This window comes from Melospiza georgiana, chromosome 7, assembly GCF_028018845.1.
Source record: "Melospiza georgiana isolate bMelGeo1 chromosome 7, bMelGeo1.pri, whole genome shotgun sequence".
In the NCBI taxonomy this organism is placed as follows: Eukaryota; Metazoa; Chordata; class Aves; order Passeriformes; family Passerellidae; genus Melospiza; species Melospiza georgiana.
The window spans coordinates 27791918-27808638 of record NC_080436.1 but is presented as its reverse complement, the minus strand read 5'-3'; the positions used below and the strand labels follow the sequence as shown (position 1 = coordinate 27808638).

General features: G+C 38.3%; 1 protein-coding gene across 1 annotated transcript in view; it reads left to right on the top strand.

The window, feature by feature from the left end:
• Positions 1-16721, top strand: part of CNTNAP5 (contactin associated protein family member 5) — a 260487-nt gene that overhangs the window by 53133 nt on the left and 190633 nt on the right. Inside the window, exon 2 of the mRNA XM_058027494.1 lies at positions 15786-15896. Within this exon, the coding sequence (XP_057883477.1) occupies positions 15786-15896 (111 nt within the window). The remainder of the gene's footprint in view (positions 1-15785; positions 15897-16721) is intronic.

Here is a 16721-nt window from a genome sequence, read left to right as displayed (position 1 = left end):
CCTCCAGCTCTGGATGAGTAGTCCTGGTCTGTATGATTTTCATGGAGAAGTTGTTTCTGAGAGCAGACTCAAGTTGCACTGATCTGGATGGTCCTGTGCAGAATCAGTGGCTTGGGCATACGGAGGACACAGTGGAATCTGAGTCATGAATTCATCTGGCCACAGCTGTGGCTGTACTTTTCCATTGAGGCTGTAAGGCAGGGTTGGGTACAAGCTTGCAGAGGGAAAGATGTGATGTTTCTCCTAATTGACAAGAAAATGAAATATTTTGGCTTCACAGTGTACCAAAAGAGATAATTTCTCCTTTGCAAGAAATATAAATAAATAGTTGGACATACACTTTCAAGTAGGTATGTCTCAAGAATGCCCATCTGGCCACTTGACAGGTGGAACTAATTCAGCTAATGTTTGAGATGCTTTTAAAGCCTACAAAAGATTTTATTTTCAGGGCATAATTACATGTCTGCCTTATTTTACTGCATTAACAGTGTAAGTAGAGTTTCTAAAGGTTGCCAATGACATAAATTACTGTGAAGCTGAGAGTCTGCAGTGACAGTGAGTATTTTAAAAAAATGAAATTTCCAACAAATGAATGCCTTTGACCATACAGAAATGTCGTGAACTTACGGATCTCTTAAGAAACTTAAGTGTTTTTGGTTTTTTTTAATTAAATTATTCAAAATATAGAAGTTGTCCCCTAAAGTGCATGTATCATGCAGTAATGAAGCTTTCCAGATGAAGTTTTATTCCCTTGAACCTCTCAGACCAGCAGTGTGAGAACATGCCTTTCTCTAACGCTTACTCAATTTGATACCTGGGGGAGGAGGAGGGAGCTGGTAGATTGGGCCAGAGGCAGGGGACTTGAAACCAAATAACATGATTCTCTTGAATGACTTGCATATGGCTTAGTGCATCTCTACAAGGTCTTACTGGAGTCAGTAAAGCTATATGATAGCACAAGTTGGCTGTTGTGATTATTCTTACAGGATTAATGTTGTAGCTCTGCATGCAAAGTGCTGTGCAGCTCCCCACATGTGCCTTGTACATACCACTTGGTAGGCAGGTCTAGTGATGGGGAAAGGCAGTGCTATTTAATGCATTTTTCCCCCATGAATTTCCTTGATTCTACAATCTGTTAATAAAATTAAAAAGAGTATTTTCATACTAATTGTCATTAAATCTTTCAAATTTCAGAGAAGGGGCTTGGAGTCTTTAGCAGATGGTTGAAAATGAAATGCACTTTGGGGGAAACAGAAGCTCTGCCAAATCTGGACCTTGAACAGAACTAGTCAAATAAACAGAAGTGAGACACAGCAGGGATGGTTTGGAATAGGCTTTATTATGGCCAGAAAGCTTCAGGCTGTGAATGACCTAATCAACCTAAGCTCCAGACATACACCTAAATGAGCTTCCACTCTACCAATTCTCATAGTACTCTATTTTTCTTTACTCAAACACCATCTTAACAGATCTGAGCTCTTTTAACTGCCCATGATTGTCCTCTTTTTATTATATTTCTCCTATTCTACTCTCCTAATGGCTGAATTTTAATTTTCTCCTTTAGTTTTCCCATCCTTTCCCCTGACTCAATTCTGGCAATTTTCATGCATTTGTTGAGTTTCAAATGACTTGTTGTTCTATGAGAACAAGCAAAAAGAGTGATGGGAGCAAAGCTCCTCAGTGTTGAGAGACTCTGGAAGGCTGTTCAGTTCCCACTTAACTAAGAGGATTTCTCTGTGACCTTGTCTCCTGCCTCATTTCCATCTCTGCAGCATGGGGACAAAGTGACATGCCCTGCCAGAGGAAGGGAAGCCATGCCGTACAAAGCACCATTCCAAAGGGATCCCTTGCTGTCTGCATTTGCTACCCTGTGTGGTCCCTACTGCACTTAGGACTGTTGTTTACAGCTGGAATAGCAAACGAGCTTGGTCTTGCTTCTGTTCATTTAACCAGACTTGGCTTGATGTGCTGCGTGCAGCCCACAGCCATTGCCCCAGCCACAATGCAGCGGCCGCGGAGCGTGGCCGTGAATGTCACACGGACGTGGCCTTGTTCTGGAGACACTGGTACAGGCAGGAAACTGAAATGGAATTACATGACCCTAATCGGGCTTCAGCATTAGCCAGGGCTAGGATGAAGTGCCATAAACATCCTCCAGTTAATAGGTAAATAAAGGCTGCATAGCATCGTGCTGGTCTCCAATGTTTAAAGAATGGTTCAGCGTGAAATTTGAGTGGCAACAGCTTGTGTGTTACTGTGGTGTGAACTTGATTTAAAAAAATATCTTTATTTAAAGTAAGCTTTTTTTAAAATAAGCTTTATTTATTTAAAAAAATATACTGCGTATGTATATGTAATATATTAGTATATATTATATGTAATAATATACTAAATATATCTTTATAAAACTTTCGCACTTCACACTTTTTATTCATAAATGATTTAGTCTCATGGCCTTTGAATATGGCCTCTGCTTTGTACCAGTAGTCATGACTTTTCAAAATCTTTTTGTGAAAAGTACCTTTGAGAGTAGGAGAGGCTCTTTAGGGGGTTTGATGTGGGCACATAAATAGTCACTTGAATTTATGAGGCATTATTGCTCTGGAATTCAAGAGAACAGGAATTAACCTAGTGTAGTATGTATTGGTTTCAATCACCTGAGGTGATACTCCTAAATTCTGCTGCATTATAATGATTTTAACATGAATTTACTGGTTCACACAGAGGAATGCAGGGGATCATGTAATTTCCCTTTGTCATTCTGGTTCCAAGTGACCATAGTTGTAATGATTTACTGGAATTCTAATTCCCTTAACAATTAGTAGGCACACTGGAGCCCACTGGGTTTTATTCAGAGCTCATTGAAGCTAATGGAGGGGAAAAAAATCCCTTTGACCTCATTTGGCATTGGCTCAAGCTCTTTGCAGTTGAAGCTGATGGCTTCATCAAAATCCACTTAACCTTCCAGGGATGAGCGTGTGACAGGGACTGGCCATCAGGTCATTCTGGAGCTTCATGGGTCTGCTGGGAGGGGCTTCCATACTTTTCCCTCATTATTCCCTTTATTTCCATGTAGGTGAAAGGAGCAATTTCAACAGTAGCAGAAGCTAGTGTAGTGTTTTATGTGGTCTCTAATAATGTGGTCCAACCTCAGTGCTGTTTGGGTAACCCAGGACTCATACCGTTAACAATAAGTGTAACAGAGGATATGCCTTAGAATTATCATTCTGACATGTTTGTTTTCCTTGTTTTCACACTTTGAAACATCCTGAGATTAAAAAACAAATTATATGCCTCCCTTTCACTCCATTATTTAATCATATCCCTAAACCTTCCCATGTTTTAGATGTGCCTTTCCAATGAACAAACCTACACAGATAAACACCTAAATATAAGCAGCATGTTGGCTTGGAACTGGTCTCTATTTCAAGAAAAAAGAAAACAAATAGAAATAATACAGTTGAAAAGAAGAAAATTATCAGTCTTTCTTAATTCTTCCTCAAAAATGTGACAGATTCCACAAAATCATCTCTTTAATGCTCTGCGTTATCATATAAACACAAATTTAGAGGTGTTATTATTGCATTAAAATTTTTGTTGTGTCCTGGAAAAATAATTTATCTTAAGTTCACCTGATTCCATTCAGTTTATTAAGGTGCAGAAGGAAGGTTTTCATGGAGTTTCTCCAAGTTAAAGCCATCAGGACACCGCAAGAACTTTGTTGTTCCTGAATACCACATTTTGTTGTATGAAAGGATAGACTTATTGAATCTACAAACTCAAGCTGGTTTCACTGCCCCTAAGGATTAGGGAGGAGCCTTGCTAAAACAAATGTGAGTCTGAGCCTGGTGTTGGGCAAGCTGCTGTAGGGAACCCTGTGTGATCTCCTGGGCTCCCTCCCAACCTCAGCCACTCTTTGATTCTGAATTTCATGAGTGATCCTCTTCAATGGCAGGGAGAGCAGTGAGATCTGCTTGTTGGCTCCTCTGGGGCAAATCCTCTTTCACCTTTTCATTGGGCTGATATACTGGGTTATGATGCTGCAAAGAACTGCTTGTGAGATAACCATGCTTTGCATTTCTTATGTTGGAGACATTGGCCATGGATCTTCTGAAAGCATATTCCTGTTCCTTTGATTAGTGCTAGCAGCAGGGAAAGATGTTTCCACCACTGAGGGATATGTTTCAAAGCTCTGTGTAGGGCTTTGGAATGTGACACCATTAAATGTTAATGTGCATTTTCAAATAAGGAGCCTCAAGGCTAGAGGTAACTCTTTGATCTTTAAAAAGCTTGCCACATAGAAGAGGGAGTTTGAATGTATACTTACATCTGCAAACACTTGCAGGTAATTAGATTTTAGTTTCAGGGCTGCAGGACTTTGCAGAAATTATTTGGATTTCAAAAGGCTCAAAATAAACATCAATTTCTATTTATCTCAAGGGATTGAGAGGGGCATAAAACAAACCTTTAATGGCCCGAGCCACACTTTATTAATTGCTTTGTTGAAGAGATAAAACCTGTGGGAGTTTGTGTATTAAAATGGGATTTGAACGAGCAGAAATCCAAGCAGGATCTGAATTTGATTTAAAATGAGTAAGAAAATACACAGCTGAGCTTTCTTCCTTGTTTAAAAGATTATTACCCTAATATATACAGTTGCTTTGTTTTTAAAAATTGTGTCTGGATTGAGCCATAATTATATGTGAAAGCATTTGAGCTAGTCATTCAGTATTGAAGAAATTGGATCTGTCTAAACAAAATGACATGCAATTAGGGAGCATGGGGGAGTTGTCTGTTTGCCATATCTGAAAATAAAGTTATCAAATTATTACTCAAATTGTTCTACATCTGACAACTGTATCTAGAAAGGCTTCTTACGGTAACTTTGCAAAGATGGCTCAGGTTTGTATGCTGTTTGTGACAGGGGACAGTGAAACTAGGAGTTTGGTTGTTTTGATTTTTTTTTTCTTTAATTGAGGCTTCTATATTTTTTGGTTTGCAAAGTTTCTTGCAAGGAGGACTATTGATAGAAAGTGAACCTTTTTCCTCGTTGGATGAAAAATGGCCTCTTTAGACAAAACAAAAGGTAGCTGATGCTAGAGTTCTGCTGGTGTTCAAACTGATACATTTATCAATACTTTCAACAAGATGGCAGTTTTGATTTAATTTTGCCATTTTGGTTTTTTTAGTTGCTTGAATTTCCACTGTTTTTTAAAGAATTTTTAAGAATTCTAGTTTTGTTTACTCCCATGTGAAAGAAATACTGTGCTGCAATCCTTAGTGTATTTTATAGCTGTTATTTATTAATTCTGTTATTAATGTATGTAAACTTGTTGCAGAGCAAGTTCTGCATAATCCTCATGTGGAGAGTCCTACTTGTTCTGGATATGTCCTTTTCCTTTCTTTTTCTCTTATTCTGTATTCACAGAGCTTATGAGAGTTTTCTCTTCCACCTTCAGGGTTCTGTGTTAAATCCAGGAATTACTGTCTGTTTATGAAAAATAATGCAGAAAACACTATATGGGTTCAAATTATCATGATAATTAGCAGATATGTTTTGCAGAGGGTTAGGAAATACCTTCCACTTCAAAGAAAATACAATGACAGAGATGCTGTAATGGGTTTGAGTTATGGGCCAGAATTACAGAGATGTAAAGGCTGAGGACTGTGGTCATACAGTGCCAGGAGTCCTGTTCAGAGCATGGGATTAGAGCCTAAGATTGCATAAATTTGCAATGAAGACTGTAACATCAATATAGTCTCAAATAATGATTCTCAAAATAATCAAAGGTAGTTAGAAAAGTTTGTGTATAAACTGTCTTGCTGGTTTGCTATCATGTTAAATCTAAGAGACCTCTATGTTTCTTTTCTCCTGTGGCACTAAAAACGCCACTGTGACTGATAAAGAGAGAGCACAGTGCCCTGAGAAATGCCTGGAAGAAAATTTTCATCTTTAAACTGACATCAAAGCTGCATTCACCTTGCTTTAGAAGGGAAATTTTGAACTTTTTTCAATCCTGTCTCTTATCTAAACCATTAACTTGCATAGAAGAGTCTTAAAAATTGGTGTTTCGGGGCTAAATAAGACATTTTTGTTGGAGGTTATTGAGACATGAAATGATTACTTATCATCCCTTGAAATGACATTACATTTAAATGCAATGGTACATGGGCACTTACCGCCACCTTCATCTCTGTTAATCCTTGCTCACAGCCTGCAAATTGAACATTCTCTCAGCCTTATGGGATGCACTGAAACTCTCACAGTTATAATTGGTTTTCAGTGTGCCATCCTGCATGTTGCACAATTTGAAGAGACTCTCTTCCAAACTGAAAACATTTAGTGAACCCCTCCAAACAGAACACATTTAGTGAATTCCATGCTGTGTATTCTTTCCCCTTTAATCAGTTTTATCCATGAGTTCACCAAAGATTCAAAGGGAGAATAAAAATGGAATTCATTTTATCATGATTGATTTGAAAATTCAGGGGACAACCTCTTGGTTATTGATGGCTTTTAAATTGCTCTGCATTGTTAGCTGGGCATGCCTGTGAAATTCATCAGCATTCCACAATCTGCCTCTGTTGTTTGCTTACAGATAGCAGCTCTAAATTTAGATGTGCACAATATAACCTTACCAGACAAAGTTATGGCATGAAGTTATGGCAGTCTGAAAGTCTTTGCAAGGTCTGCCTGTATAAATAAGCCCTTTTCCATGGAGGTCCATGGGAACCAGAGCAGAAACATCACCTTTAGGAAGGCAAAAGCTGCAGCCTGATTGAGTTTCCCACATGATGGATGTTGTCCAACCTCATTGCTCTTCCGAAGCAGTGGTTGGGTTAAAAAGAGAGAGAATAGGAATGAGGCATCATGCTTATGTAGATACTCCTGGGTCTTTCTCAAAGGTGGAGGTAAACTGTATGATTTCAAAGAAACTGGGAGCATGTGAACTATGGTACTGTGCTGGGGAAGAAGACAAGACAAGAACTTACAAAGAGCTGATTCTTCATTAATTTTCCTTCTTGCATTCATCAGTGAATTAGTGAAAATTGTGTGACTCCCCAAAAGGAAGTCTGTCGTGGTAATTGGGTTCTTGTTTTTCTTCTCTAAGGTACCCCAGCTACACTGTGCATCTCTACAAAGGCAGCAGAGTCTTCCCTTACAGGTCTGATCTTAGGTGTCCGTGGTCACAGGTGATGGTGACAAGCAGTTGGTGTTGGGCTGCTCCACTGAAGTTTGTAGCAGTGCTTCCACAAGCACGCTAAATTTTAAGGTGACTCAAAATGTGAGGAATAGCATAAATGTCCATCTCTATGAAAGATTCCTCAGCTTGGAGAGGTGGGAGAAAAGCCTGGAGAAAAGAAGATTCAGGGGAGTGCTCATCACTAACTACAGCTACCTGAAAGGGGGTTGCAGCCAGGTGTGGGTTGACCTCTCTCCCAGGAAACCAGTAACAAGACAAGAGGAAACAGCCTCAGGCTGTGCCAGGGGAAGTTCACTTTGGAAATTAGAAAGAGATTCTTTACTGACAGGGTGGTTAAGCATTGGAATGGGCTGCCCAGGGAAGTGGTGGAGTCACCATCCCTGGAAGTGTTCAAGAAATGACTGGACATGGCGCAGCTCTGGCTTAGTTGATGAGGTGATGTTCAGTCAGAGGTTTGACTCAATGCTCTTGGAGGTCTTTTTCAACCTTAATGATTCTGTGATTCTGTTCTGTGATGCTAAGCAGTCAGAACTATGTTTCTGCCTCATTTTGCTGATCATTAAGTGGTAGAAGATATAATGTCTCTACTTAAATAATTGATACAATTATTTTTCCAAATTTTACTAGAAAATGGATATTTTTTATTAGTGGTGTTAATTATCTGAAATGGTCATTTTCTCCCATCTGCAAATAAAACACTTGTGTTTCCCAAACTGGTTTTCATGTTCTAGTCATGATAAACCATGTGCTGCTTCTTTTGTGCAGAAGTTTTTCTTATTTCTCTCCTGCTCATTTGTTTGGGTTTTTCATCAATAAACCTTATTCTCAGTGAAACAGATATTTACATTCCATTTAAAAAATTGTATTTGCAAAACTTAGAAAAACTGCTTCACCAATGAATTCCTGAACAATTTTGACACTGAGTAACATCAGCAGAGAATCTGCTGTACCCCCTCTGCATTTTAATTTTCTGTTGGTGACTGTGTACAGAACTCAGCCCAACTGGCTCTGATAATTCCTGTGTTTTTCTTCTAATAATGATCCTGGCAGCCTTGCTGATGGGTGCACATACATTAACCTTTTTTCCTGCAAATTCAGTGTTGTTTTAATTGTATTGTGATATCTTAAAGCATATACTGTTCTGGTTTTCGAATTCATGGCGTAATGGGTGGTGCCCTGAACTCCGTCAGTGATGGCCTCTGGTGAACAGAGCATGCTTGTAGCAGAGTCTGATGCTTTTGAATGGCATCAAGTCTCTCTTTTTGTGAGTGTTGCTAAAACTTTTGAAATGTTAAAAGACAGTCTTGATCTTTGGTATAAAGAAACTTTCAAACTTTGTTTGAAATGCATGAGTAATAAGTCTCATCCAGACCAAGGTAAAAAGAGTGCTTGTGATAATGTGATGCTGTGTGGCCAGAGAAAAGAGAAAAGGGCCTCCATGTTAATAGATTTTATTTTTTTTATAATGTAGCAAAAACTGCCCTGTGCTGACAAAGTCACTTGCCTGTGTTTTCCTGTACAGAAAGGTAATCTCAGGATACATTTCCCTACCATGGTGTGAGGGGATTCATACTGTCTCTTCTCTAAAGTGTGTTGAATGTCAAAAGGGCAGACTTCAGGTGTAAAATTCGCTTCATCTGTTGTGCCAGCTTTCTAGGTTTCTGCTCTCAGGTCAAAGATCAAAGCGCTCTTACATTAATAGGATATCAGAAATGTGGAAAGGAGAGACAAATGAGCACAAGAAGCATTTTATTCTGAGGAGAAAGTAGTAAGAATTTTTGGCAACTGCTGCTACACCTGCTGAGAGTAAATCACAGCTTTGGACAATAATATGCTTTTGCAGGTTGTTCATAGAAATATAAATGTTGGGAGGCTGAGTCAGCAAATCCTTTTGTTGTGGTCCTTTTTTGTTTTCATTATAGAGCAGTTTCAGTAATTTTTGAGTGTCAAAAACTGATTTCTATGATGGATTTGCTGTTCATTGACAACAGCTTATTCCTGACAACGAGCCTGTGATGTAATGAAAAGCATGTGGTATAAGATAAAGTGATTGTACCTTCATTTTTTAGCTGCAGACATGACTCACCTAAATGACATGGACTATGACAGAGCTGAAATCGGAGAGCACTTCTTCCTTTCACTTCAGATCATTCTTCTTTAACTATATTTTGTTAGTAATTGGCTTAGTCTGATGTTCTTTCACCCTCTCAAAACAAGAATTGCTTCTGCATATTAGTTTACTGGAACTGCACTGATGGCTATTTGAAATTCATAGTTTGAGTCCTGTCGCTCTGTTCCTCAAATGCAATTCTGCTTCATTATTATGAGTAGAAGTTACATGGCAGACATGCTTGTTTCAGTAAAAAAATAAGACCCAGTATTGAATCAGTTTTATGAGAGCCCCTTAGTCATTCAAAATTAGACTTGACCACTTTTTGTGAGACAAGGTTATACGTGCACACTGTATCATAAAAGATACTCTATAAATGCACTGATTGAGTAATACTTTTATGTCTTTACAGGCATATGAAGGAACACTTATGTAATTTACAGTTGCTTAGGAAAAGCTCATGATTAGCTTAACTATTGGCATTTATTTGCAGTATAGCACGAAAAGAAAAAGGAACATTGTGTTGTTAAGTACTTTCTCTAGTGTCTTATATCTTGAAAAATATGTCATGCATTTCAGCTAACAGATGGAGTTCACAGCTGTGCATGTACGTGTAGCCAGGCTCTAGGAAAAAAAAAAAAAAAGAAAAAAGAAGGAATTTCTTTTTACAGAAAAACAGGTTGTTTGGGCTTTATTTTATTTTTATCGTCAAGTTTTCAAGCATCATTTACTAAGGTCGTTAAATTGGTAGTAGAACCTAGTTGTAGGTGGTAGTTCCTGTGAGAGGCTTTTTGTAGGGACTGTTGATACAGAAATAATCTCCCAATCTCTTCCAAATCTGTAGCCATACTCCATCTTACTGCACTTCCTGTGTTTTTTGTGTATGTAATTTTTTTTTACCCCTCACAGAATTTCGTCCTTCTCCCATGCACATACATGTTATTGGACTGTAACAGTGAAGGTTAATTTCCACAGTAAGTCCAAGCACGTATTTTTTGCCTTTTCAAAGGAGAATTGTACCTACAGAAGGCAGGAGAAAAACAGATGAAGTGAAAGGCATCAGTGGTCACTCCTGAGGACTGTTAAGAGGCATGGTACAAAACTCATGGTTTATATCTTTAAAACAAAGTACGCCATTAAGTGGGTAATGCTAAGAGGAATTTTATCTAGCCTATAAATACCAGTGAATCTTTTCAACTTCAAATCCCAGTACAGAGACAATTTACAATTGCAATCAAAATGATGCACACAATTTAACTTCAGTACCATCTGTAACTCTGCTGGTATTTTAATAATGAATAAAATTATATCTTGGCAACAAAAGTCTCACTGAAATAGTATACCTTTAATTTCCAAGTGAGACCTCTTAAGATTAATCTACAAGGCCTCTGGTTTACCCTGAAATCTCCTTCATGTTTATTAAAAAATGGACATATTTATATTTAAATAGCTAACAGTATGCTAAAGGCCTGTGATTCTGTGAAGCTTTTGTTAAACTCCTTTGAAATCTGGGGATTGTGGTTCAAGCAGGGGTTTGCACAGCTGGCCACAAGCACTCCTGCCCTCACTGCACCTCTTGCATCTGCTTCAGCAGAGATGTATGAGCAGGGTCTACTGCAGGAGCTGTTTGGTGATGTGCCAGACCCTGTGTTCTTGAAGTAGAGCACCTACAGGAAGCACCTTCCCTTAAAATGCTTTTATTACCATGTGATAGAGCAGGAGGCATGACAGTTACTCTCTTCTGAATTTGTCTTTTTGCCTCCATCATGGCACCTAACCGCACCATTCTCTGGGCTGTAATTCTCTCCTTTTTCATCTTCAATTTCTGTATTTTGCAGAGAGAAGGCAATTTTTGCTCTGTCAATAGTTTGCGTGCTCTGTCCTGTCCTCCACTATTCCCTCAGTTGCATTATTAGGCGACACCAGTACCATGTTCCTACTCTGAGTGCTGCTTTCATGGTATTTATAATTATTTTGGGATGCTTATGGTTGCTAATAGAGTAGCTGCAGCATAGATCTGAGTCTTACTGTGGCTTTTCAGATACTTTGCATTGATGGTGATATGAGATTGCTGGTCTAAGTACCAGTATAAGTAATTACTTATTATAATGATAGGAGGTCTTGACAAACAATGTATTACTACATAAAAAAAAAAAAAAAAGAAAAACTTTGTAGTAAAGGATTTTCTGCATGTTTGTCCTGGTGAAGGTACAGCAGTACCAAAAGCAGTTAGGGGCTGATGTTTGGAAAATCTCTGGAGCCCAGGGACTGGAGATATTTGACTAATGGTGTCCTCTTTATCCAAACTTTTGTTCAGGAAATGTTAGTGACCTTTCTGGATGGCCCTCACAAGTGGAAATCAATGTGTTTTGTCCCACTGGCTCTTCAGGTGAACCAGGGAAACCAGAGCAGGACAGGTTTGTTGACACATCTCAATTTGGGCATGCAATGAGGACCTGCTCTAAGAAGCAGAAGTGTGACCATGATGGGTTCCTGGGCTTTGTGATTTTCTAAATGTCTTCAGTGCCCAGTGATCAGAAGTTTTCTATATTTTTACCAGTTGCTGCTGATGAAGGCTGTCTCAGGCTTGAAGAAGGTTATAAACTGGATCATGCCAAGCCTACCAACACCAGTGTTAAGTGTGTCCTGGAAGAACTAGTAAAGTTAGTCTGAATCTCTGAGTTCTGTGCCAACTCTGTTTTGATAACATGTTTACTGTATTTGAGAAACCTGCTGTTCTTCAGGAACATTTGAAATACTGTCTCTCTAGGCCTTGGATACATATTTTTCAGTTATTTTTTTCATATATGTCACAGATGTTGAAGGCCTTCACAACATACAAAGTTTAATTAGGTATTTAGGCAAAAGGCCTTCTCTGAAATTCCAGTTTATGTACTATTAGCTGAAGTTGGTATCATCTGACATGTTTCAAAGAAGCCTAAGAGTTAGTATCTAAATGTCACTTGAATGATTTTGAACTGATAACATTTATGTTTGTGGGATTGTTCAAAGCATTCTGTAAAAATTAAAATACATGGGCAAAGAGGGAGAAGATATTTCCTTGTTTTTATTTGGAGGGTAATTAAAGCTACAAGAAAAGAGTCAAAACTAATAAATAAAACAACTTCATAGAATGAAAAAAAAAAAGATAATAGATTTATTTCTCCTTTTTTTGTTAAATTTACAATTTTTTCTAAAAATCATTAGTGAATAAAACCTAGAAAATTCAGGTTGATATATGTAACTCTTTTTCTTAATTCCAGAAGCAAGATTGCTTATGAAAGTTCTGGTAACACTCATAACACTGGAAATGCTGTCAGTAACTGTTTGTTTTTCAGAAGTTGGCATGTTCAAGGTCAGCACCATTTTCTGAAATGCAAATCAACATCTGTATTGTTGTGTGGTTTGCATAAAACAGTTGGCTTATAGGTACAATTAGACCCTCTTTTTCATGATTTCTTTGCTAATTATCTTGTCAAGAAAAACATAGGAGAAAACAACTGAACAACTGGCTAGTAAATGCACTTTTGTGAGTGTCCAGATGTTTTAAATGGTTCTGTAGTGTAGAATTATTCATTGTTAAAACCAGTGTTTTTAATAGGTGTATAATGCAGTTAACTCCAAGAAGCAAAGTTTCTGTTCTGACAGGCAAACTTCCAAAGCAAATGGATTAATAGGTCAGGAACTACAGCTAAGGAGTTGTAAATGTGAGAACACCTGAAATAATGTTTTTTTCCTGTCACATCAAGGTGGGGTTATGAAGCCTCTTGAAATGTGTGTGTTGGCATTGTATGGTGGGAATCAGGATACACTGGTTTTGCTTTTAGTTTTATCATGGGTCTTCTCTGATCTTGCATAAGCATAAAATTTTTCATCTCAGTCTTGTCTGCATTCATCACAAAAAGAAACATGATAACAACCTTTTTTCTTGGAGAGTTTTTTAATCTTGAGAGGTGTCTTTGGTGGTTGGTTTGTTTGCTTTTCAGTATTGCCTTCTCATGGAACTAGGGCCAGTGGAATGACCCTCACTGTATTGCACATCCTACATTTTGAACTCTGTACCCTATTTCAGCTGAGTTTTACAAAGAAATATCAGTCTCATATGTGTGCATGTTGGCATCTCTGACAAGAGATGTATCAGTGCTGTTCTGCAAATGATCTGGGTTGTTGTGCATGTACAAGTTGACTGATGCACCTCTCAAAGCACTCTGCTGTACTCTGGAATTTCATTTGGCATGTAGAAAATTCTTTACTGCAGAGTTTGCATTTTTTTTTTTTTTATTTAAACTGTGCCATATTCTGCATTGAAGGTCTGTGCATGTAGAGCTCTTGATTCAGTGCAAAGTTAGTTTTGACTGAGTGAAGGGCAGAAGAGTGACCTTGTGTCAGAGTATCCGTTCAAAAATAGTGTTCACTTGGAGGAAATTCCTGCATGTACTCTGAGTCAATCAATTGTTATTCTCTTATCTGTTGAAAGTTGGGCTGTATTAGTCCTGGTGCTCTCAGAACTATCATCAACTTTTTAATGCTGTTCTAAATCCTGAAGACTTAAACTTACATGTTTTTATACTTAGGTATTATTCAGGGAAGATTTCCTAGCTGTATTTCAGCTGTTTGTTCTTCCTTTTTTTTTTTTTTCGATTTATTTATTAGAACAAAACACAATAAGGATCCCAGAATTTAGTGTGGAAATGAAATTGCAGTTCTGTAGCAGCAGACATACAGATGAACGTGCATTGGGACAGAAGCAGTTATTTCCAGCCTCATGTTTTAAGTGTTGCTGAATAGTCCTGTAGATCTGTCCACCAGGATTTTAGACTTTCTTTTGAGAGGTTCTCAACCCCTTTGCTGGTTTTATAGAATGCAGAAGTTTGGGTGAATTCAGTGCCCTCATGAACTCACCATTTCCAGTCTTTGTTTAAATCTCTGTTCAGGTCATGAGTGACAGTGAATTTAAGACCCTCAATTTACAGGTGTTTTGTTTGGGATTTTTTAAGTCTGAATAGAAGAGTTATGGCCTGATCTCATGGTGTACCAGGAGACCTCAAGCCCTCCACTCTTTCAGATTCAAAGGGTGTAAGTCATAGGGAATCTGCTCAGGACCATGATACTTGTTTTGTTAGCTAATCATCCTTGTGGCTACAACATCAGTGCAGCCCTGCCCCTTATTTATCTATCTTGCAGATCTTGCTAGGCCTTTTTGCTCTTGGGAATCAAAGAGATAGAAGGGGTTTTGGATAGAAGTTTGGTTTTTGAGAACCATCATTCAATGCACTGATATAAATTATATTGATTGCATTGATTTTTCCTTCATATAGAGCTGGATTTTGATTGCAAAAGTATCTGGGTTGTTCTAGAGAGTCTGTGTAGAAAGGGATGAGAAATATTTTAATGTAATCTGTCTCAATATGAAAAAGGTATTACTCAGGTTTAGAATAATCTAAAATAATTTTCATAACTATCAAGCAAGTTTTGCTTTTATTGTCTTTTGTAGCCCTTCCTTCTCCCCCTCCTCCCAATCCTTGTAAGCTGCATATTTACTCTCTGAGTGCAAGAACACTGTGGTGGCCTGAGATCCTGGTGACCTGCAGGCCTTTTCCAGTAATTAGGTCCATGTTTGCTCCATGGGAGATTCAATTAAAAATGAGAGGGGTTTTATTATTATTATTCCCTACTGAAACCCTGCATTATGTTCTTGAGTATTTATGTGACAGCATTGTAATGAGAAAATTTACTTTATTTAATTCTGTCCCTGTTCAAACATTATGGGCTCAAAAATTCCATTTGAGTATTAGCACAGCCCATCTGTCCTCAGAAGCAGTTGTGAAAGAAAGAGGGGAGAAACGTAGCGGCTGCTCAAGTGGGTGAACAAAACTAATTTGGCCCTGCAGGTTTGTGTGAGCTTGAGGAAAACATGATGGAGGTATTCAGGTTTTGAGATTTTAGTGCAGCCTGAGACAACTGTGAAGCATGGGACACACTTTTACATGTTGCAAAAGCCCCCGTGGCATGTTCCTGTGTGTCACTTCCACACAGAAATATGAAGTTGTAATTGCTACATTACATACCTGTTCTGTGGAAAAACTGTACGGAACACAGAACACCTGGGATGTTATCTCAGGGCTGCCAGGGCTGCACTCTTCCAGTGGCTTTTGCAACAAGAGTCAATGCCCTCTTTAACTGCAGGGTAGCCAATCAAATCTCATTCACTGAAAGGACAACATTTTCCAGTTTTTGGAGCCTTCGATGTCTTAACAGCAGCTCCCATGTGGTTGCTGTCCCACCAGACTGGGGCATTCTAGAGGGTTAATTTCAGTTCTCACATGTGAATTCAAGCACAAGTGTGCTGCTGTGTGTCCACTCTCTGTTTACTAAGTAGAAAAAACACCACCTGGAGATAGCACATGGTGGTGTATGTGTTGCTCATATGATGACCTCTGTATGTTTTGTTTTTTTGTTTTTCTTTTCAGATAATTGTGATGATGCATTGGTATCTCCCTTACCTTCAGCTGCCCTTACCAGTTCCTCTGAGCTCTTCAGTACTCACAGTCCCAGCTTTGCAAAACTCAACAGACGAGATGGTAAGGTTGAAATATGAAATGCCTAAACTATTTGTTTCAATCACTTTTACAAAGAATATCTTTCTATGCTGTTTTTATGCAGTGCGTTAATTTATGCTCCTGAGAGTGTGGTGTGTAGGAGCTATTTTCTCCTTTATTATAGAAAGCTTCTATTAATTGTGAAGATCTCCACTTCCATTGTAGCGATATCATCCAGGAAGTTGAGACAGTCTTTTTGCTTTGGATGAGTTCCCATATTTTAATTTAAAGGTTGCTAGGTTTGAGACCCTATTCTAAAATGTGCTAAAGACAATAGCAACTAGGTATGAAATTCCAGTGGAATTCAATGATTACACAACCCTGAAGAAACAGTGAATGTGCAAAACAACTTTTCAGACATTTGCCATCATGAATGTTTGAGGTCCAGGTAATGAGTTCACACACCCTGTGGAAGTGTGAATATGAAGCATAGTACCAGAAAGGAGAAGTTGGCAGTATTTAGGGCATCATTTGACATCCTGTTGTAAATTCAGGTTGTCAGCTTTCATCTTGCTTCCAAGGTAGAGCCTCTAAAAGTGGAAAGCCCTGTATTATCATATTACATGTGAATTTCATTTTAGGAAACACTAGAAAATCACTGCTACAAAAAAAGGCTTTAATTGAAAATAAATCAGAATTTTCATTCTTAAGCATCCATGAAGTGTGTTTTAATCAAACACCATTTGATAAATCTATAGAAAGACAATAAAGGGCTCTCTCTTATATGCTTGGCACTAATGATAAGGAGTTGTTTGGCCATTAAAGAAGTGTTAGATGGGAGTTACAATATCATATTTGAACTCTTGA